The 24,182-nt window shown below is 43.7% G+C and overlaps 1 protein-coding gene and 1 long non-coding RNA gene across 2 annotated transcripts; both read left to right on the top strand.

The window, feature by feature from the left end:
• Window positions 1-14,381: 14,381 nt before the first annotated feature.
• LOC127005448 (zinc finger CCHC domain-containing protein 10-like) lies at window positions 14,382-17,917 on the top strand. Its single transcript, XM_050874338.1, has 3 exons — window positions 14,382-14,685; window positions 15,367-15,528; window positions 16,021-17,917. The coding sequence occupies exons 1-3, from the start codon at window positions 14,648-14,650 to the stop codon at window positions 16,352-16,354; spliced, it is 534 nt and encodes a 177-aa protein (XP_050730295.1). The 5' UTR covers window positions 14,382-14,647; the 3' UTR covers window positions 16,355-17,917.
• Window positions 17,918-18,090: 173 nt separating this feature from the next.
• On the top strand, window positions 18,091-19,956 carry LOC127005452 (uncharacterized). The gene is made up of 2 exons (XR_007758553.1): window positions 18,091-19,438; window positions 19,490-19,956. It is a non-coding gene; the product is annotated as an uncharacterized LOC127005452 (long non-coding RNA).
• The last annotated feature ends 4,226 nt before the right edge of the window (window positions 19,957-24,182 follow it).

Below are 24,182 nucleotides of genomic sequence, written 5' to 3'. Positions count from 1 at the left end.
TTTGAACTCTAAAATTAGATAGATAGATAAATAGATAGATAGATGGATAGATACAGATGGATAGAAAGATAGATAGTTCGCTTAGCTACTTTGTTAGACAGATACATAGATGAGAGAAAGAAAGGGAGAAATAGAAGGGATAGAGGGTCGATCATTCCTCCTTCCCTTCCTTTCCTCCTTACTTCCCTATTCCTTCCTCCTCCTCCTTGTATTCTCTCTCCTTCCCTCCTTCCCTTCATTCTTTCCTTCTTCCTTTGTTCTTCCTTTCTCTGTTCCTATATTTTCCTCCTCAATTCCCTCTTTCTTCCCTTTTTCCTTTCTTACTTACCCCATTCCTTCCTTCACTTCATTTTATTCTCTCTCTTTTCCTCCTTTCCTTTCATTCCTCCCTACTTTCTTTATTCTTCATTTCTCTATTCCTACATTTTCCTCCTCAATTCCTTCTTTGTTCCCTCTCTCCTTCCCTTCCTTTCTTCCTTACTTCCTCCATTCCTTCCTCCACTTCATTTTATTATCTCTCCTTCCCTCCATTCCTTCCTACTTCCTTTATACTTCCTTTCTCTATTCCTACATTTTCCTTCGCAATTCCTTCTTTGTTCTCTCTCTCCTTCCCTTCCTTTCTTCCTTACTTACCTTATTCCTTCCTCCACTTCATTTTATTCTCTCTCTTTCCCTCTTTCCTTTCATTTCTTTCTCTATTATTACATTTACTTTTCTTCCTCAATTCCCTCTTTCTTCCCGTCTTCCTTCCCTTCGTTTCTTCCTATACTTATCTCATTCCTTCATCCTCTCTTCCTTCACTTTCCATCTCCCTTTCCTTCCTTCCTTCTTCTTCCTTCTCTCCCTTCGTTCTTTCTTCCTTCTTTCCTTCTCACTCATACTGACTCACTCCCTTCATTCCTTCACTCTCCTTCCCTTCCATCTTCCCTCCCTCCCCTTCCTCCCTCCCTTCCACTTTCTCTCTCTCCCTCCCTCCTTCTCTCCCTCGTAAATCCCAACATACGTACACACATCACGGACAAAAATCTCTCTCCCTTCCCTCCCTCCCTTCCTCTCCCTTCCTCTCCCTTTCCTCCATGAAGAAAGCCGTGATGTCTTGAAGAAAGGCACTCACTCTCTCTCTCACTCTCTCCCTCCTTCCTTAACCTCTCCTTTATTTTTTCCTCCCTCCCTCCTTCTCTCCCTCCCTCCCTTTCCTTCCGTCCCTCCCTTCCTCCCTCCGTTCCACTGCGTAGTTTTCTATAAAAGAGTAAGACCATGAGAGAGAGAGAGAGAGAGAGAGAGAGAGAGAGAGAGAGAGAGATGTGTGTGTGTGTGTGTGTGTTTGTGTGTGTGTGTGTGTGTGTGTGTGTGTGTGTGTGTCCCTCAAACCAGCCATCAAACTTCGCTTAGTTGTTCTCTCTCTCTCTTTCTTATATTCAAGTAATTTTTTTTCCGTCTCTTAATTTTCCTTTTCTCTCCCTTCTGTCTCTCCCTCCCTCCTTCCCTCCCTGCCTCCTCCTCTCTCCCTCCCTCCCTTACTCCTTCCCTCGTTCTCTCTCCCCTCTTTCTCCTTCCTCCTCACTCCTCTTTAACCTTCCACCCTTTCTCTTCTTCCCCCTCTCAGTTCTTCCCTTTCCTTCTCTTCTCCTCCTCCTCCTCCCTTTCTTTCTTCTTCCGTTTTCCGTCCACTTATTTTTTTTCTTTCCCTTCTTCTTTCTTCCCTTCACTAATATTCGCTCTTCATCCTTACCATGCACCTTCATTCTTCCTTTCTTCGTCTTTCCTTCTTCCTCCTCCACCTCCTCCACCTCCTCCCCAAAACAGTCAGTGGCAGGAACCCTCCACTCTCTTCCCCAAAATAAGTGGTTCTTCTTCCTCCTCCTCTTCCTCCTCCTCCTCCTCCTCCTCCTCCTCCTCCATACGTGTCCAAAACATATGCTCCTCCACTTCCTCCTCTAATTTACTTCTCTCTCCTTTTAAAATCGTTCCTCTTCCTTGTCTTCCTCATTCTCTCTCTCTCTCTCTCAGCTTCTTCCTATCTTCTTCCTTTTATTTTTTTTCTTAATGCTTTTCTCCCCTAACTCTCTCATCTCATTTCATCTCCCCTCCTCCTCCTCCTCCTCCTCCTCCTCCTCCTCCTCCTCCTCCTCCTCCTCCTCCTCCTCCTCCTCTTCCTCATCCTTATCTTGTCATCTTTCCATTTCCTGATTCATTTTCTCCTCCATTTTGTCTCCAATACGATTTTTTTCCTCCTCCTCCTCCTCCTCCTCCTCCTCCTCCTTCCCCGTTCTCCCCCTTTTCTCTTTCTGTTCTTCTGATTCTTCTTCTTCTTCTTCTCTTCCTCTTTCTTTCCCTGGTCCTTCTTTGAACTTCCTTCTCCTTCCTTCTTCTTTTCCTCTTTTTTTCTATTATTTTCTTCTTTTTCATTTTCCTATATTTTCTTTGTCCATTTTCTTGTTTTTTTCTTCTTTCTTTCTTTCTTCTTCTTCTTCATATATTCCTCATCCCTTCCTTTATATACCTCCTTTATTGCTTATTCTTCATCTCCATCATTTCTCCTCCTCCTCCTCCTCCTCTTTGTCTTTCTTCTCTTCACCCTTTTCTTCTCTCTTTTCCTTTTCGTTCATATTTCTCATTCTCACATTCCTTCTTCCCTCCTTCTTCTTCTTCCTACTCCTCCTCTTCCTCCTCCCAATCTTCCACTCTTCCCTCCATCTCTCCGTTATTCCTCCCCTCACTCACTTCCATCTCTACCCTCTCTCTTCCTCCTTCCTTCCCTCCCTCTCTCTCCCTCCCATCCCTCCATCCCTCCCCCCTCTCTCTCCTTAGGCTAAAATCAAAATCTGGCTTCGCTCACCCCAAAACCCCGGAGAGAGAGAGAGAGAGAGAGAGAGAGAGAGAGAGAGAGAGAGAGAGAGAGAGAGAGAATATAGCTGGACACACACACACACACACACACACACACACACACACACACACACACACACACACACACACACACCACACGAATAAAGAAAAAAAAGGAAGGAAAAAGAAGAAAAACAAGAAAATGATCGTAAATTATTTGAAGAAAAGAACGCCTTGAAAATTTCCGTCCGATTTACACACTCTTGAAATCCTCCTCCTCCTCCTCCTCCTCCTCTTCCTCTTCCTCCTCCTTCCTTTTTTTCATTTTTATTGTCGTTTTTATTCTCCTTTCTCCTTTTTTCTTCCTGCTTTTCCTTTTTCTCCTCCTTATTTCCCTCCCCCTCCCCCCTTCCTCTTCCTTATCCAGTTCAAACCTCCATCTACTCTTCAATTCCCTTCTCCCCTTTCCCTTCCTTTCCTTCCACTTCCCCTCTTCTATATCATTTTCTAACTCCATTTTCTTATTTCTTCCATTTATTTCCCTTTCATATCCACATCTTCCCTTCCCATCCGTTCTCTTCCCTTCCCATCACTTCCGGTATAATTTATTTCCTCCTTCGTTTTCATTCCATTCCTTTTGTTTTCCCTTTCACAACCTTTACATCCCTTCCCTTCCCTTCCCATCCCTCCTTTCCCTCCCCTTCCATTCCCATCACTTCCACAGCATTTTCCCTGCTTACATTTTCATTTCCTTTCCTTTTGTTTCCCAATTACAACCTTCACATCCCTTCCCTTCCCTTCCCATCCCTCCTCTCCCTCCCCTTCCCTTCCCATCACTTCCACAACATTTTCCCTTCTTATTCCATTTCCTTTCCTATTGATTCCCCTTCCCTTCAACCTTCACCTTCCTTACCCTCTTCCCTTCCCTTCTTACTCCCCTGCCTTCCCTTCCTCCCATTCCCTTCCCTTCCCATCACTTCCAGTACATTATTTGCCCCTTACATTTCCATTTCCTTTCCTTTTCTTTCCCCAATCACAACCTTCACTTGCTTCCTCCCTCCTCCTTCCTTCCATTCCTTCTTCCCATTCCATTCCTTCCTTCCCTTCCCATCACTTCCAGTACATTATTTGCCCCTTACATTTCCATTTCCTTTCCTTTTCTTTTCCCAAACGCAACCTTCACCTCTACCCTCCCCCCCTCCCCTTCCCTCCCCTCCTCTCCCCTCCCCTCCCCTTCCCTCGGCCCGGAGCCAAGAAGCACTCCTGATTCCTGTTATTTTCCCCTCCGTTGACTGCCCCAAAAGCCTGTTCTCTCTCCCTCTTGTTTGTAGGGGAGAGAGAGAGAGAGAGAGAGAGAGAGAGAGAGATTTGTATGCATATGTGTGTTTGTATGTGCGTGTGTTTATGTATGTATGAATGTTTGAATATATATTTGTTGAGAGAGAGAGAGAGAGAGAGAGAGAGAGAGAGAGAGAGAGAGAGAGAGAGAGAGAGAGAGAGAGGTTATCGCATTACCTGACATTAATTAAGGAAAATCACACACACACACACACACACACACACACACACACACACACACACACATCATACGCACATTTCTGCCGTTTGTTAATGAGTTAATGTGACGCCTGGGTGACGGGGGACGAAGGGAAGTGAAAAGAGGGTGAAGGGGAATGACAAAAAGGGAGGTGAACGAAACTATGTGGGACGAGTGACAATGAGAGAAGGAAACTGAGCGAATAATAAAGAAAATGGGAAAAATAGAGAAAGAGAGAATAGATGAAATAGATAATGATGATGATGATGATGATGAAACGAAACTTGTGAAACGGATGACAATAAGAGGAAGAAATGAAGGGAAAAATGGAGGGAAAAAGAGGGGGAAAAAAGAGGAAGAGAGGGAGCTTAAGAATACTCTCTCTCTCTCTCTCTCTCTCTCTCTCTCTCTCTCTCTCTCTCTCTCTCTCTCTCTCTCTCTCTCTCTCTCTTTGATTCACCTTCAGTACCTCTCCCATCCCTCACCTATTCCCTCCCTTCCCTCCCTTCCCTCCCTCCCTCCCTCCTTCCCTCCAGGTGAGAGAAAATCATGCGGTGTTTTGAGGCGTGAGAGGATCGACAGGTGAGAAGAGGATTAAGAGAATTGGGATCGTGTTAGAGAGGATAGGAGGAGGAAGAGAGGAAGAGGAAGAGGAGAAAGGGAGGGGAAATAGTGAAACGAAAAGGGAAGGGAAGTAGAGGAAAGGAGAAGAGAGGGGAAGAAAAAAGGGAAGGGAAGGGAAGGGAGGAGAGGAGAGTAGAAGGAAGAGAGGAGAGGGAGAAGGGGAAAAGGAAAACCAGGAAAAGAAAGGAGTGGAAAAGAAGAGAGACGAAAAAAAAGAGAGAATAGGAGGATGAGAAAGAGGAAGAGGAAGAGGAGAAGGGGAGGGGAAACAGAGTGAAGCGATGGAAGGAAAGCAGAGGAGAGGAGAAGAGAGGGGAAGAAAAGAGAGAAGGGAAGGGAAGGAGAGGACGAGGAAGAGAGGAAAGGGAGAAGGGGAAGAGGAAAACGAGGGGAAAAAAGGAGTGGAAAAGAAGAGACGAGAAAAGAAGAGAGAAAAGGAAAGTATTGAAAGGGACAGTGAGTAAAGAAGAAGAAGGGAAGAGAAGGGGAGGAGGAGAAAAGATTAAAAATGGAAGAAGTTGTGAGTCATAGTAAAAGGGGAAGAAGGGAAGGAATGAAGAAACGAAGGGAAGAGGAGGAGGAAGGAAGAGAGGAAGGGGAAAAAAGAGAGGAGGGGAGGGGGATAAGAAGGAAGAAATGGTCAACGTGGAAATGGGAAAAAAATAGAGGGGAAAATAATTAAAGGGAAAAAAAGGGAGGGAAGGGAGAGAAAAAAGGGAGGAAGGAGGGAAGGAAGGGAGAGGAAGACAGACAGGAAGTCGAACAATTAGGAGGAATTATGATAAATAACGCAAGGGGGAAGAGGAGGAGGAGGAGGAGGAGGAGGAGAGGAGGACAGATTTTGAGATACAGAGGAGAAAAAAAATAGAAATAGGAGAAAGAGAAGAGAGATAAATAAACGAGGAAGAGGAGGAGGAGGAGGAGGAGGAGGAGGACAGATTTTGAGATACAGAGAAGGAGAAAAAAAATAGAAATAGGAGAAAGAGAAGAGAGATAAATAAACGAGGAAGAGGAGGAGGAGGAGGAGGAGGAGGAGGAGGAGGAGGAGGAGGACAGAGAATGAGTTACATGTTGATAAAAATTAATAATGAAAAAAATACGAACTTGAAAAACAGAAAAAAAAGAAACAAGGAGGAGGAGAAATAGAAGATAAAGAGGAGGAGGAGGAGGAGGAGGAGGAGGAAAAAAGTGGAGGAAACGGAGGGAAAAATGAACATACCTCTCACTCCCTTGAAACAAAAAAGGATTACATGAAAACCACTTTGTAATTTTAGATCCTGTTAACTAATCCTCCCTTCATACCTCCCCCTTTTCCCTCTTCTCTCCCCTCCATACCTCCCTTTCCCTCCTCTCTCCCCTCTCCATACCTCCCTTTCTTCCCCCTCTCCATTACTCCCCTTCTTTCCCTCTGCTCTCTCCCCTCTCAATACCTCTCTTTCCTCCCCCTTCTTCTCAACCCTCTTCATACCTCCCATTCCTCCCTCCTCTCTTCTCCCTCTTCATATCTCCCTATCTTTCCTCTCCTCCCCCCTCTCCATTCCTCCCCTTCTTTCCCTCTTCTCTCCCCTCTTCATACCTTCTCCCCTTCCCACCTTCTCTCCCATGTCCATATCTCTTCCACATTTCCTTCTCTCTCCTTTTCAAATCCCGTATCTCTTCTTCTTTTCCTTTTCCTTCTCGTTTTTTTCTTTTCATCTCTTTTCCCCTCTCCTCCTCCTCTAAGCTGCGTTCTTACTTTCTTTTTTCCGTTTACCTGTATTTCAAATTCATTCTCTGCATTTAAATAACTTGAGAAAATGGGAATACATATAAAGTATGACTTGTTCTTAGTATTACAGTGGGTATTATTATTATTCTACTATTACTTATATTAAAATAACCTCGGTAACCTAACATAAGCTAAATAACATAAGTATTCTCCTAACCTAAGTATCCTTCTAACCCAAGTAGTCTCCTAACATAAGTATTCTCCTAACCCAAGTATTCCCCTAACTTATATATTCTTCTAACCCAAGTGTTCTCCTAACCCAAGTAGTCTCCTAACCTAAGTATTCTCCTAACCCAAGTAGTCTCCTAACCTAAGTATTCTCCTAACCCAAGTATTCCCCTAACTTATATATTCTTCTAACCCAAGTAGTCTCCTAACCCAAGTATTCCCCTAACTTATATATTCTTCTAACCCAAGTAGTCTCCTAACCCAAGTATTCCCCTAACTTATATATTCTTCTAACCCAAGTAGTCTCCTAACCCAAGTATTCCCCTAACTTATATATTCTTCTAACCCAAGTAGTCTCAACCCAAGTATTCCCTAACTTATATATATTCTTCTAACCCAAGTAGTCTCCTAACCCAAGTATTCCCCTAACTAATATATTCTTCTAACCCAAGTAGTCTCCTAACCCAAGTATTCCCCTAACTTATATATCCTTCTAACCCAAGTAGTCTCCTAACCCAAGTATTCCCTTAACTTATATATTCCTCTAACCCAAGTGTTCTTCTAACCCAAGTAGTCTCCTAACCCAAGTATTCCCTTAACTTATATATTCCTCTAACCCAAGTGTTCTCCTAACCCATGTATTCTCCTAACCTAAGTATTCTCAGTATTAAAGTAACTCATATTAGATCTAAGCTGATGTCTGACTAAGCTCTTTTTTTTTTTGCTTCTTGCCCCAAAAGGAAAAAAAGTTGGGCGGGGAAATTAATATATTGGCAAAAAAAAAAAAACAACTCTCCCGTGGACATGTGAGAGAGAGCTTAGCTGCGCAGTTTTCAAGACAAGACATATTACTTTCTCTCTCTCTCTCTCTCTCTCTCTCTCTCTCTCTCTCTCTCTCTCTCTCTCTCTCTCTCTCTCTCTCTTTTTCTCTCTTTTTCTCTCTTTCTCTCTCTCTCTCTCTCTCTCTCTCTCTCTCTCTCTCTCTCTCTCTCTCTCTCTCTCTCTCTCTCTGTAAGGTCTATATTTTACGGACCGTCGACTTTGATATATCGAAGTGAATTTACGTGTCGGTAATTTATGGCAACTTTCCTCTCCGTTTTCTTTTTAACTTTCTTTTTTTTCTATTTTTTTCTTCTTTTTTTTTTTGCATTTTCCTTCAAGGGTTTCGGAAAAGTGAGGAGCAGTCACGAGAGAGAGCCGCCCTTTTTTTTTTTTTTTCTGCTTCGTCTCTTGCAATTTCTCCTTATTCATCGTTTTCTTCCTTCTCCTCCTCTCTCTGCTTCTTCATTCATATCTTCCTCTTCTTCTCATTCCTTCTTTTTTTTCTTTTCTTTTCCCTTCTTTCTTTTACATGAGAATTGATTTTTTTAATTTACTTTCTGCTTCGTTATTTGATTATTATTTTATTCTCATTCATCACTTTCTTTCTCCTCCTCTACCTCCTCCTCTTCCTCTTCCTCACTCATCCCTTCTTTTTTCTTTTATTTTCCTCCTTTATTTTCTTTTTCACGAGAAGGTCTTTTTAGCTTTCTTCTTTTACTTTTTTTTATATTACTCTCCTCCTTCATCACTTCCCTCCTCTTTTTCCTCCTCTTCCATCCTTATTCCTTCCTTCTTTTCCCTCTGTTCTTTTCTTCCTTTCTTCCCCTTCTTTTCCTTTCCAATATTTCGCTTTTTCGCTTTCTCTATTTATCCCTTATCTTTTCCCTCACTGCTTTTCATCCTTCCTCCTCCTCCTCCTCCTCCTCCTCCTCTCCTTTGATATTTTGGGGTATAAGAAAACTGATCAGGCAATAAATAAATACCAATACGGCAAATAAACAAATAACTGGGAATGAAAAAAACAAAGAATAAATGAAATAAAAAACATGCAAAAAAAAAAAATCACAACGCAAAATGACGCAAAAAAAAACACCAAAGGAAAAAAATCATTAAAAAAACTCAGCAAAGAGAAAAGAAGAAAAAAAACGGGAAATAAAGAAGGGAAGGAAAGAAAAAAAGAGAATAAATAAATCAAAAACTTGGAGCAATAAAACATTCACAGAGGGAAAGGAAAAGGAGGGAAAAAATAGACCTGCGGAGGGAGAGGAGGAAATAAATAATGTGAGAGGAAGGGAGGAGGAGGAGGAGGAGGAGGAGGAGGAGGGAGGAGGAAAGAGGGGAAAACCAGGGAGGAAAGAGGGGAGACAGGAGAGAGAGAGAGAGAGAGAGAGAGAGAGAGAGAGAGAGAGAGAGAGAGATGGGAGGGGATAAGGGAATGAATTAATAGGGAAAACATGGTGAGAATGGGATTGAAAGAGGGGAGAGAAGTGAGGGGAGTGTGAGGGAATGTGCGGAGGAGGAGGAGGAGGACGAGGAGGAGGAGGAGGAGGAGGAGCAGGAGGAGGACGAGGAGGAGGAGGAGGAGGACGAGGAGGAGGAGGAGGAGGAGGAAATAGGTGTACTTACGCGCCGGAATGTTCAAGAAAATGGCAATGAAAGTTAAAAGGCTTGGGAGAGATTGTATGATATTAGCTGTAATTACTAAACAGCTGATCGCCTCAACTCATTAATGGTCTCAGTGTAACAGCCTCAAGTAACCTACCCACGCGAGCATCACCTTGGAAGTAAGAATTTCTATATGTACTTTCACCCTCTGTTACTGTTAGATTGGGGGCTGTATTACTAAACATTTCGAGGGATTGTATGATAGCTGTAAATTACTGAAAAGCTGACCGCCTGAATTCATTAATGGTCTAAGTATAACAGCCTCAAGTAACCTACCCACGCGAGCATCACCTTGGAAGTAAGAATTTGTATATGTATTTCCACCTTGTTACTGTTAGATTGTGGGCTGTATTACTAGTCATTTCGAGGGATTGTATGATATTAGCTGTAAATTACTGAAAAGCTGACCGCCTGAACTCATTAATGGTCTTAGTATAACAGCCTCAAGTAACCTAACCACGAGAACATCGCCTTAGAAGTAAAAATTTGTATATGTACCCTCAACTTGTCACTGTTAGATTATGGGCCGAATTACTACACATCTCTACTATTCTTCCCTTACAATCCATTACCATATACTATTACAATTAATTTTTATCATACAATAGTTCACTAGTTGTACCATTAAACGAAGAGAAAGCAAATAAGTAAGAAAAAAGGAAAAAAAGGTTGAAAGGAGGAAAGAAAAAAGTAAAGAACAAAAGAAAAAAGATGGAAAACTAGAATGAAGGCAAAAAGGGAACAGACTGAGAAAAGTATCATATAATTAAGCTGCTTGAAGAACAATTTTACCTCATATGTCAGAGATAGGATTTTTTTTTTTTTACTATTTCATTGAGTTAGATTAAGGGAATAGTTGTACATTGTTAAGTAGTAAAAGGCTCGAAGAAGAAGGAAAATGCTGTTAAAATGAAGTTGGTTTTGTGTCCTTTTACAATACTGATAATCATAATCTTTCTTATTTTTTTCCTATTCCTCATTTTCTTCCTTACTATTTCATTTAGTTAGATTGAGGGAATAGTTGTACATTGTTAAGTAGTAAAAGGCTGGAAGAAGAAGGAAAATGCTGTAATGAAGTAGGTTTTGTGTCCTTTTACAATACTGATAATCATAATCTTTCTTTTTTTTCTCCTATTCCTCATTTTCTTCCTTACTATTTCATTGAGTTAGGTTGAGGGAATAGTTGTACATTGTTAAGTAGTAATAGGCTGGAAAGAGAAGGAAAATGCTGTTAATGAAGTAGGTTTTGTGTCCTTTTACAATACTGATAATCATAATCTTTCTTATTTTTTTCCTGTTCCTCATTTTCTTCCTTACTATTTCATTTAGTTAGATTGAGGGAATAGTTGTACATTGTTGAGTAGTAAAAGGCTGGAAGAAAAAGGAATATGCTGAAATGAAGTTGGTTTTGTTTCCTTTTACAATACTGATAATCATAATCTTTCCTTTTTTTTCTCCTCATATTCCTCATTTTCTTCCTTCCTCCTCCTCCTCCTCCTCATCTTCCTCCTCCTCTTCACTTATCTCTTCCGCCCACTCCCTCTTCATATATTGTTCTCTTCACCGAAACTCTTCAACACACACTTTCTCCCTTCATATGCTCACCCTCGTAACCTTTTACCTCCTCCTCCTCCTCCTCCTCCTCCAATGCCTCTCTCTCACCTCCTCTTTGGTCTTGTTCCCTTCACCCAAACTATTTCCCTTCCTCACCTTTAATCCCCTCAGATTCTTACCCTTATAACCCTTCACCACCTTCTCCTCCTCCTCTTCCTCCTCCTCCTCCTCCTCCATTATTCATGCGAGAGTAACATGTCTCTACCTTGGACGCTCTAATGAATGGAATCTTTTATTATATTCATTTTTCACCGCAAGAGGGAGAGAGGGAGGGAGAGAAGGAGGGAGAAAGGGAGGGAGGGAGAGAGGGAGAGGTGAGAGAGGCCAAGAGGTGCTGTGAGAGCCGTAAAAGAAAATTCGGTTTCAGGGAGAGAGAGAGAGAGAGAGAGAGAGAGAGAGAGAGAGAATAAGACGAACCAAATAAGTAAAACACACACACACACACACACACACACACACACACACACACACACACACACACACACACACACACACACAACCCTCGTTCCTGTATATACCTCCAACAATCCCTCATTAAATCCTGACCAACACACACACACACACACACACACACACACACACACACACTATTGTATTCTCCACTAGCGCTCTCTATCTGTGGCTTAGTAGACGGAAGCTGCCCTCATCCTTTCCCCCTACCCCTCCCCTCCCCACCCCGCTTCCCCCTGCTTACTGCTAGATCGGCGTTTAACGAGGGCAGGAACACAACAATTACCTGCCAGACCCATTCACAGGTGTACACGACCACAGGTGTATTCTCGTATTGAAACATCGGTTTGGTATTTAGAGAGGAGGGGACGAGAGAGGGGGTAGGGGAGAGAGGGGGAGGGGGAGAGAGAGGGAAGGGATGAGACGTGGAGGGGGAGATAGGTGGATGGGGACAAGAGGGAGGTGGAAAGAGGTGAAGGTGGTGAGGAAGGGGGGAGAGAGGTGTAGGGAAACAGAGGGGGGAGTGGGGATTGAAAAGGGGGGATTTACAGAGCTCATCCCCTTAGCCCCTTTTCCCATTCACTTCCCTTCCTCCCCTTTCCCCTCCTACATCAGAGTAATATAGTTTATGTCTAAGATGAATTTTTGGCATTGCAGTGAAAAAGTCCGTCAGGTTGAATCTCAGTGGCCAAAAAAAATAGTAATGGGCCGTATCGGGATGACAGGAGGGGCAGACATGACGGCAGATGACAGGGGGAACATGACAGAAGGGAGATGAGAGATGACAGAAGGGAGATGAGAGATGACAGAAGGGAGATGAGAGATGACAGAAGGGAGATAAGAGATATGACGGGAGGAGAAGGGAGGATATCAGGTCAATGGCAAACACCACTAATGGGAACTTCTTAATTAAATATCTAAAATTGTATCCCCTGAAAAGAATAAGGAAACGGTGCCCTATCCCCTACACATGGACGATCTTGAATGGACTGGTATTTTTTTTTTTTTTTACAGCAAAGGAGACAGTTCAAAGGCACACAAAAAAATAAAAAAATAATGAAAAATGAAAAAGCCCGCTACTTACTGCTCCTTAAGTTTACAGAGTGGCCAAAAGAGCGGTATAATGGTAAAACTCAACACACACTTTTCCTCTTATATTCTCGCCCTCATAACCCTTTGCCTCCTCTTCCTCCTCCTCCTCCTCCTCCAATGTCTCCCTCTCTCACCTACTCCCTCGTCTTGTTTCCTTCACCAAAACTCTTTCCCTCCTATAGATGAAAAGGGTCTCTAGGTAAAACTACTGGAAACGTTCTCAAAAACTCTAATAAAGCTGTCCCCGCTGCAAGGAAGAAGAAAACGGTACCCTGGAGAAAGAGAACGGGGTCAAATCACCTTCACTGGGAGGCTCTTGGAAAGGGAGAACTGAGCTCGGTGCATCTAAGGTCGGTCAACAGAAAAACAGTAGACAAGGAAAACAAAATAACAGAACAACAGAACCTGAAAAAACACGGAAAACAGGACAACAGGAAACGTGACAACATAAAAACAGGGCAATAGGAAAACAGGAAAACAGCAAAACAAGACAACAGGAAAACAAGAAAACAGGATAACAGAAAAACAAGACAACAGGACAGCGATAAAACCAGGACAACAACCCAACAGAAAAACAGGAAAACGGGACAAAAGAAAAACAATACAACAGGCCACAAGGAAAACAGAGCAACAGGGACAGGAAAACAGGAAAACAAAAACAAAAACAAATGACACACGGAAACTTCATTACAGGACCCCCCAAAACAAACTGACAAAGAGCTTACTGACCCAACTATATTGAACAGTCTTCCTACATACCTGAGGGGCGTGTCAGCTTGCTTGGGCCCTGCAGGAGGTTCAAGAATTGCCGGCCTCCACTCCCCTTAAAACACCCGCGGCCGCATCATAACACAAGCCTCTCCAACGGTCACTTAACTGGAACCTGTTGACAAGAAGATAGCACAATTGTAAGACTTATTCATACATCAAACAGGGCAGTTATAGTATTCATAGTCCTTCTAATGTGATATATGTAGGTATAGTATAGATTTTGAACGTCAGTGATATATGCGAACCTAGCTGTTGACCTGTTGACAAGTAGATAGCACAATTGTAAGACTTATTCATACATCAAAAAGGGCAGTTATAGTATTCATAGTCCTTCTAATGTGATATATGTAGGTATAGTATAGATTTTGAACGTCAGTGATATATGCGAACCTAGCTGTTGACCTGTTGACAAGTAGATAGCGCAATTGTAAGACTTATTCATACATCAAAAAGGGCAGTTATATTATTCATAGTCCTTCTAATGTGATATATGTAGGTATAGTATAGATTTTGAACGTCAGTGATATATGCGAATCATGGTAACATTCTCGTACCCAAGATGCTTTTCAATGGGTTTATTTATTCATTTCGTCTATAAGCTTACATATCACCTTGCATTCTCTATATCACAACTTTATTGATTATGTTTCTGGATGTAAATAATATACGAATCATGGTAACATATTATCGTACCAATGTTTTCAGTGGAGCTTATTTTAATTTCACCTCTAAGCTTGAAATAATCTTGCATTCTTTATCTCACAGCTATACTGATAATCTTGCCAGTAAAATATAAATACAAATCCAGCCCGTCCATAATATCATTGGTCATTGAAATTAGATCTGATTTTCTTGTTTCTTTTTTATTTTATAGTTCATTCATCTTCCATAACGTTTCCTTCTGCAGTTTACAACGACTTTTTCATAAACCAAAGCACTATATGAGTAATTTCAAACAGAGAAATTCAAAGCTCCCGCCGTGACTGGCAGAAAACGTACCCAATCCAAGACCCTCACGGGGGAAATCTCGCGCTTGGGACGGCTGCTTTGTTTACACTGCCTACGCGCTCCCGCTTGTTGCATGGCCTGACCAGGACCTAACGAGACCCCTGAAACACTGCAGGAGAAGGAGAAGAGGCTGAGGGCTGGAAAACTAAAGGCTGCAAGGGAAGGAAGTCCAAGGAGTAAGGGCATAAAAAGCGGTACAAGGCGTCAGAGGCCTACAGAAGAAGAGGCCTCCCCAGCCTACGTGACCCTCAAGGAAAGCCTCCCTGTGCCCCCCTCCCCGCCCCCCATAGCCCCCCATCATGCCCGTGGGCGCCGGGGGCCTGCTGCCCTCCAAGCCGTGAGTGCCAGGCCTGGGAAGAGGCTTGTCTTGTCTTGTGCCTCGCCACCTTCCCGTCTCGCTGCTGTGTTAACCTTTTCCTTATTTGCCAGCTACCTTAAGTTTGCCCATGCAAAATATTGCTGATTTTCTGAAATGCAGTGTTCTGTTCATCCTAAAGCACTCTACAGCCCACCTCCCTTTAAAAATGGTTTAAATAGCTAAGCGCTATCCAAACTTTAGTATAGGCTGCCTCGTGTCAGACACGGATGGGCGGAGAGCTCATTAGGCTGAGTACTTTGAAAAACTGTACATGGCAGACCCTCAGAGTGGGGAGCTCCCCACTGATGGGTTACAAATGGCAGATGCTGACCCACCTATTGACAAAACTCCACCTCTCTTGACGAGGTCAGGTTGCCTGTGGGAAGTTTAAAATGGTGGAAAGGCAGCTGGTGTTTGTAACAACAGTGTGGGAGCTGCTCACAGCTGGAGGTGCGCCAATAATATGTAGACTGCATAAGGTGTTTACCGCCCAACAGTCTGGTAGTACCATTCCTCCTGACTGGAAACAAGGCTGGTCATCCCTGTGTGTTAAAGGGACAGGAGACCGTCACCAACTGCAACAACCATCACTGTACATCACTGCTCAGTGTGCTGGTCTTGGTGTTTGCATTTCTTTTTCTGAGCCATCAATCTTTGCAGGAAACCGTCGGCAGAGAATGTGCGCTGCCAGAAGTGCCTTGAGCTGGGCCACTGGACCTACGAGTGCAAGGGCAAGCGCAAGTATGTTCACCGGGACTCCCGCACCTCCATGCTCAACAAGCGCCTCAAGGACGATAAGGAGGAGCAGCAGATGGAGCAAATGTAAGTCACTGTTCCTGTTCCCTCTCCCTCTCCCTCCTCCTCCTGTCAATAATCATGAGATAAAAAGATCCTTTCTAGCTATAAAAAAAAAAAAAGATAAAAACAATTTGAATGATAACAATTACTCTGCTATCCAGGACTGTACTGTATGCTCAAAGTATAAAACGCAGCCATGAACTCATTTTGCATTCTGTACTGCAAGTTCGTAGGCTTGGAGATGAACTGAACAAAGGTCGTTATTCTTATATGCTTCTACTTCCCACATCTACCATTTCCAAAAGCTGAGAAGGAGATTAATTGACTTTCCATGAGTGTTTTTTTCACATTCAGGGTACAGAAGCTTTGCCAGACTACCACCAGGGTCATGAAAGTACCCATCGGAAGGCCCATAACTCTTAGAAAGCCTTGTCAAATGTGTCTGTGAGTGTGTGCGTGGGTGTAGGCCTAGATATTTTTGAGAATATTGCCCTAAAAGTCTTCCTCTCATTCCAGGAAGAAAATAGCATCACAGAAAGAGAAGACTCAGAGGAGAGAGAAGAAAAAGAAGAAGAAAGCCAGCAAGTCCAGGAAGCGTGACTCCTCATCAGACTCCTCTTCTTCCTCCTCCTCCTCGTCATCATCATCATCTTCATCATCCTCCTCTTCCTCTTCCTCATCTGATTCCTCCTCTTCCTCATCTGATTCCTCCAGCTCATCAGACTCAGACTCAGACTCCTCCTCATCTAGTTCCTCCTCATCTTCCTCCTCCTCCTCCTCCTCCTCTTCTTCCTCAAAAACATCTAAGCGGGAGAAGAAGAAAGGGAAGAAGAAAAGCTCAAAGAAGTGATGACGGCTGCTGCACATCCTTCGTCACTGCCATCAACTAATGTGGAGGACGAGGAAGGAGGAGAGAAGGAAAGACCCGAGGAGCAATGACTGAGGACAACCATCACCCAGCCACTCATCAAGGTTTAGCAGCATTCTCGAGCCTGGAAGGTCATCAGTGAGCCACCACTAGTAAGGGTGTGCCGACCAGTCTGTACACACCAGCCCATTTAGTTCTTATATTACGCAAGAAAACTACACATTGGTGACTGGGTTGTAAGGAAGGAAGAGTATGAATTAATGGAACTGACAGTAGTTTAGGATAGCAAGGTATTAGTGGGAATGGTAGAGAATAAGGAGTGACTTTACGAGTTTTTTAAAGAGAGGGTTAGGGAGGGCAGCACTGGGTATTGGAGAGGCTGTGAAGCAATGAATGGAAATAGTTGGAAGTGTATCATTGACCGTCTAACCCCAGAAGAGACAATGGGAAACTCAGACATTAAATAGATGATGATGGTAACACCCAAGACTTAACTGGGTAGATGCGGGGATCATGTTTCATAAAGGCCCCCCTAAGCGAGAACAAACAGAAAAAATCATCACTCACACAAACCATTTCATAATATATATCAGTACATTTGTGATCAGTTTATGCATCATCTATTTTGGGGGGTTTATATCATGTCAAAAAATTGGCCCGTCGCTGGTACACGGTAAAGGCACAAATTTGGCTTGTCATTGCTAACGGGTTAAACTGAGGTATAGAAATTGCTGTTTGTTAAGATAAAAGATTCTTGAATGTCCATTACAATGATATATTTTTTCACAGTAAATGGAGCAGCTCAAGGGCAAAAATTAAATGATAAAGAAAAAGCCCAGTTAGTACTCACATCAGGGAAGGAAACTGTGCTTAAGATTTTAACTGAGATGCAATAATTACCCTCCATTAGTATTCTTATAAATTCTCATGTTGACGATATTTCACCTTTGCACCTCATCTCGGCAAGTAGTATTTCCCTGATCTGATGTGTTGCTGGGATGGTGTGTAGGGGCTGGCCAGCACACCCATGTCTCCTCCGCCTGACTAGCCCTCCCCTCAGCCCCTGCCACCCCTCGCCCTTCACCCACAGTTGCGGGGGTCACTATTTTACACTATTTCATGGTTTCGGTCATTTTATATTAAGTTAACCTTGGCCAGTGAGCCGTGAGTTTCGGCAGTGGGCTGGTTGACTGGTGGCGGTAAAATTAGCGTGACACAGTACCTGGTGACTATTTCTTTTATTTTTATCAAGGATTTAGTAAGAAGAGAAGGAGGGTTAGTGGGGAAGGCACAGGTGGGGGAGAGGGAAAGACATTTAAGAGGGTACAGTTGTATAGTGTGGGTTCATTTCACCCTGCCACCTCATTCCCCCACCCCCCTTCCTGCCCCCCAATCTTCACCCCCTTTTCCTGACAACACTTCACGCTGCCCCCTCATTCCCCCACCCCCCTTCCTGCCCCCCAATCTTCACCCCCTTTTCCTGACAACACTTCACACTGCCCCCCCATTCCCCCACCCCCCTTCCCGGCACCCCCAATCTTCACCCTCTTTCCTAACAACACTTCACGCTGCCTCATTCCCCACCCCTTCCTGCCACCCCCAATCTTCACCCCCTTTTCCTGACAACACTTCACACTGCCCCCTCATTCCCCCACCCCCTTTCCCGGCACCCCCAATTCCTGACAACACTTCACACTGCCCCTCATTCCCCACCCCTTCCCCGACACCCCAATCTTCACCCCCTTTTCCTGACAACACTTCACGCTGCCCCCTACCCCCCTTACAATACGCACATTATTTTTAACTCTTGACAAACTCGGTGAGAATCACACTTTTGACACTCCAGGTTTGGGGCGGCAGGGGAAGGAAGGCTCATGCAGTGTTGCAGTCTTTTGTATATTTTTTAGTTTGGGACGTCATTGTGTGAAAGATTTAAAAATGAATTAACAATTGGATGGAACTGTGCCTACAAGCTGTGACAACCTTAACCCGGTAGCAGCGGGGATCATGTTTCTTAAAGGCCCCTCTAAGCGAGAAAAATGAGAAAAAAAATCATCACTCACACAAACCATTTCATAATATATATCAAAGCATTTGTGATCAGTTTATGCATCATCTATATTGGGGGGTTTATATCATGGCAAAAATTTGGCCCGTCACTGGTACACGGTAAAGCCACAAATTTGGCCCGTCGCTGCTACCGGGTTAAGCCATTGTTGTTGATGTGAAGCTTGAGGCCACACTTACGGGTTGGACGGTGAGAGAGAGTAGCGCTTAGGCAGGACTTGTAATGTAAGGTGTGTCTGCCAGCTCACATGCCCCAGTCCATTGTTATGGCATTCATTTTTACTCATGATTTCAACTTTCAGACTGTATTTTCCCTTAATTTATGTGAGGAGTGGCAAACACACTCAAACTGTATTTTGTAAGTGTATTATGTACAGTTCTGGACAAAAGTACCATTCTACTGTATTGTAAACTGTTGTGACAGTAGATCTTTTCCACTTGGCAGGTTATTCTCCTCCCCTGCCGATAGACTGTATTGGCTATCAGTTCACAACAGGGATGCTTCACCCTTTGTTTACCAGCTTTTTACATTTGTTTACTGATGCACCATGTGTGTAAAGCACTTATTTTAAGACCAGATGTCAAAATAACCACACCTTCAGAAATAATACCCATCTAACAGCAAAATACAGCCATGGGTTACTCCCAACCTCAAGTTCAATTCACCATGGGAGTGTTCATGAGGCAGATACAGGCCCGCTTGCATTCAGCACTCAGTAGCCCGGCACCATGATAGACGCAAACCTTAAAACCTGCAAACATTGGGTAAAATATGTTTTCCCGACCAGCAGGTTCCGTGTTTGGACATTTGGCACCAAACAACATCTTGTATTCCAGAATCCCAAATTAGAAAAAAAAAAAGTTCACTATGAAAAGTACCTCTGACAGATCTCTGGGTTTCTGCACATGGCGCTGCGTGTGTAGCCAATACCGTCTATTCATACCCACTCCCCTCCCTCTCTCTCTCCCTCCCTCAGCCTCCTGCACTCTCCTCCCTAGGTAGTTCATTCCTCTCTTCCCTCCCTCAACCTCCTGCACTCTTCTCCCTAGCTACTTCATTCCTCTCTTCCCTCCCTCTCTCCCTCCCTCAGCCTCCTGCACTCTCCTCCCTAGCTAGTTCATTCCTCTCTTCCCTCCCTCTCTCCCTTCCTCAGCTAACTTCACTCTCCTACCCACCAGGTCATCCACACTTCTCCCCCTTTCCCAGCCTCCACTTTTCTCCCTTCCTCACTAACACTCTTCTCCCCCTGACTCCCCTCTCTCCGTTCTTTAGCTTAAACTCTCCTCCTACTCCACCTGTCTTGCCCACACTAAGGATCTACTGCATTGTAACAAGTTTAGAAGATGGATTGATACTGTTGTCCTCATCAGTACCGGTAACACACATTATATACTTTTCATTGTCATGCATCATATGTCTGTATACTAAGAGGATTTTAACTGGACTTTATGCGCTATTTTGTATGTACTATAGGGGTATTTTTTTAATTCCCCAGATAAATATATATTAAGGTATTTATCAGAGTTTCATGGCCTGTGGAGCTGAGAATGGGAAGGCCAGCTGCGTTGAGGCTTGCTAAGGTTGACCGTCTAGGATGGAGTCAGCAGGTGAGTGAAGCAATGCACCTCCTGATGTATGCTCCTTGTTAGTTAGATCATGGCCTGGCCTGGTATACTTGTTGCTAAAGGTTATTCATCTATTCTCACACATGGTGTTCCTGAGCTAAGATATTTGATGCGTTTCAACATCATATCCTGTCCATGTTTCCGTGACACAAGTCTTAGTGAAGTGAAGGAAGACTGGAGGACAGCCATCAATGTGCTGCTGGTCCAAGCAGATGGGAGTTGGGATAATAATTGTAACTATCAGCCAGCCAGCTGGTCACATGATGGAGGATGCATTACCATGTCCACCCTACAATGTTGGTCCCTGGTGCTCCCTCCGAGTAAGTCTCCATGCAGGCCGCTGCCTTATATCAAAGAACTCGGCAAGATCTACTCTTGTTGTAGCCGTGAATGTTGGCAGTACCCCCCCCAGCCTCCTCCACATACAGCTGCCCCTCACAGAAACAACTGATGAGCACGGTCAATTTCTGGGCAGCGTGCCACATGCCCGTATAGCCAGCATTGCCATTAACAGACCATGCAGGTAAGCTTCTATTCAGTCTCATGGACCATTGCTGATTTGATACAGTCATTCCAATGATACCCCATAATTCTGTGAAGACACCACTAGCAGCCCTATTTCCTTCTCCAGGCAGGGATGACCAGCCCCCTATTCTGGACAGTAGGAATAGCACCAGATTACCATTTGCAGTCGACTGCATGCAACCCACAGATTACACTTCCAGCTCTGAGCAGCTCCACACTGACGCTACAAAAACAAGTTGACTTTCCACCCCTTAACCTTGCCACAGTCTCTGACCTCAAGAAAGGCTGGGTTTTTGTCAATGAGTGGATCTGAATCCACTATTTGTTACCCAGTAAACATGAGTTGCCCACTCGGAGGGTGCCATGAATAGCTGCTTTAAGCTCTTGACCTATGCAGCCCTCTGCCCATCCTTGTCTGACACGAGGCAACCACGCAATCATGCAGTGCACCTGTCACTCTCAGCCAATCAGTCGGAAGTATGGTGTGACGCAAGCCAGTAATATGAACGAGGGCGGTCACGTGATGCGCAGAGCTGAATCTTTTGCCACTATCTGAGTGGCCTGGGTAGAGTGGTCTGCCCGCCTCTACACCTGGCTCTGAAGGGTGCATGAGGGTGGCGGAGGAGGAGGAGGCACAGTTTGCAAGGGTGAGGGTGATCCAGGAGACCCTCATCCAGAAGGCTCCCCACAGCCTCGGACACACCCTCGCCAGGCCCGAGGAAGCAGCCAACACCACTCCCACAGGTATGGAAATTGTTGGTAGCATGTAAGGTTCTCTGTTATATTTTTAAGGTAATTTTCATAAATTCTCTGACAATAGCAATTTTTCCCATAAATTTGTCCAATGGTAATTTCGTCCAACATGATGCAATCTCTGACCTAATTCCCACACTGAATGTAAGGCCACTGGGGGGGGGGGGAGAGAGAGAGAGAGAGAGAGAGAGAGAGAGAGAGAGAATCTGCCTTCTTCCTCATCCTTCTCTTCCTCCCTCTACTTCTGCTCCTTCTCCAAACCTTCTGTGCCCTCCAGTTTCTGCTGTAATCCCTCCTCCTCCTCCTCCTCTTCAACCTCTTACTCCCCCTCTTTTAAGTTCTTTGTAAATTCTCACTTTTATATTTTCTTTCTTCCCTCCTCCTCCTCTTCCTCCTCCTATTACTACTACTACCACCACCACCACTACCACCACCACCACCACCACCACTACTACTACTACTACTTTTATTTCTACTTTTATCTCTCTTGCTGCGTGTTTTTCTTTCTTTATTCCTTTTCATCTTTTCATCCTCGTTCCTTTCACCTTTCTTCCCTAGAGGCCTCCTCCTCCTCCTCTCAAACTGTTAGGCATTATGGATTTCACTTCACCTCTCAAAAGCTTGTATCTTCTTCTATTCATCTCTCTCTCTCTCTCTCTCTCTCTCTCTCTCTCTCTCTCTCTCTCTCCTTAATATTCCTCTTCTTCTTCTTCTTCTTCTACTTCCTGGTTCCAAAAATGACACGAGGAAGGAATGACCGTGGAAAGACGTGATTATGCAAAAGTCTTCCTCCTCTTCCTCCTCCTCCTCCTCCTCTTCCTCCTCCTCCTCGACTTCTTCAGTTTCGGCTCATTGTGGATGGAAGAATGAAGGAGAGAGAGAGAGAGAGAGAGAGAGAGAGAGAGAGAACCATCAGATATAACAAGAAGTGGGTCGGAAAATCTAGAGGAAAACGAGGTTATCTCTCTCTCTCTCTCTCTCTCTCTCTCTCTCTCTCTCTCTCTCTCTCTCTCTCTCTCTCTTTAAAGGGACGTAACACTATCACACACTATTTTGTACGGAAGGTTAGTGATATTTCCTCTTCTCTTCTTCCTCTTCTTCTTCTTCCTCTTCTTCTTCTTCGCTCTTCCTTTTTATCTCAGTTCCTCGCTCTGCTCATTTCCTCCTCCCGTTTCCTCCTCCTCCTCCTCCTCCTCCTCCTCCTCCTCCTCCTCCTCCTCCTTTCTCGTAATGGGCGTGTAGGGGATTCCAGGAAACACACACACACACACACACACACACACACACACACACACACACACACACACACACACACACGGAGAAGATAAGAGATAGATAGATAGATAGAAGGATAGAGATAAATAGACAGAACAAAATGAAAGACTTAAAACAAAACAAAAATTAAGGCTATTCAGACTAAAAAAATATCTACAGACAATAAAGTAAAATAAAATGAATGTATTGATAAAAAATGGTGAAATGAACAAAAACAATCTCTCTCTCTCTCAATTTAAATATATCTGTCACTTACAGGCCTCCGGGGCAATCACTTGATGGCGATCTTGAAATGTACAGCGTCTTAAGGCAGTCACTTAATAACAGCGACTCACTGATACTAGGAGACTTTAACCTCCCCCATATCGACTGGGCGACACTGTCGGGTACAGAAGGTGAGTCCCATAGAATGATCGAATTTCTAGAGGAAAATTATCTAAGCCAAATGGTTTCTGAACCAACTCGACAAAATAACATACTTGACCTTGTTATAGCGACCCAAGATAACCTAGTCAGTAATGTCACGGTAGGAGAACACCTCGGTTCCTGCGATCATAAACTAGTGCGCGTTGACATTAGAGCTCAAACATCGGTGACTGAAAATAAAGTTAAGGTGCCCAATTTCAAAAGAGCCAACTTCGTAGAAATCCGACGAAAACTAATAGATATGCAACTATCAGATGACGGCAATGCAGAGGACGCCTGGCTAAACTTTAAAATCACTTACTCACTCAGCAGGACACATTTGTCCCCTTGTGCGAGAAGCGAATTAACACTAATAAAGTCCACCTTGGTTTAATAGCGAAATTAAACACTCAGCCAAGGAGAGAAAAGTGTCTTACAGGTTAAAGAAAGACCAAAGCACGCCAGAAAACATTAGAATTTACAATGATGCAAGGCGACGAGTAAAAAGATTAGTGCATCAGGCAAAGCGTAGATATGAAGATAATATTGCCGCCAACTGTAAAATAATCCGAAATCCTTCTTCAGTTACATAAACAACAGAAAGGCGATCAGAAGTGGAATTGGACCTTTAATAAACAGCGACGGTGCACTAGTGACTGACAGCCAACACGTTGCAAACCTATTAAATAATTACTTTTCCTCGGTGTTTAATAATAACAGTCCTCCCACCACCACCACCAACACCAGTACTAATGTAAATCCTGAGCATGCATTGTCTAACTTTGAAATAAAACCCGATGAAGTCCTTAAAGCCCTCAAATCACTTAAAACAAATACAAGTCCTGGACCTGATAAAGTATATCCAAATCTGCTGAAAGAAACAAAGAGCGAAATACTCTCCTCCTCACAACCGTATTCAATATGTCCTTGCGACAAGGCATTGTCCCTTCAGATTGGAAAAAGGCTAACGTGACACCGATTTTAAGAAAGGAGACAAAAAGTACCAGGTAATTACAGGCCCATTAGTCTAACTTCGGTTGTAGGTAAGCTACTTGAGGGCATAATTAGAGACAAAATTGTGAGTTACCTTGAAAGCCACTCATTAATTGGGGACTCACAACATGGCTTCCGAAACAAAAGATCCTGCCTATCAAATCTA

Source organism: Eriocheir sinensis, chromosome 30 (assembly GCF_024679095.1).
Source record: "Eriocheir sinensis breed Jianghai 21 chromosome 30, ASM2467909v1, whole genome shotgun sequence".
Taxonomy (NCBI): domain Eukaryota; kingdom Metazoa; phylum Arthropoda; class Malacostraca; order Decapoda; family Varunidae; genus Eriocheir; species Eriocheir sinensis.
Note: the sequence above shows the minus strand (reverse complement) of the source record. Positions and strands in the feature narration are given on the sequence as shown.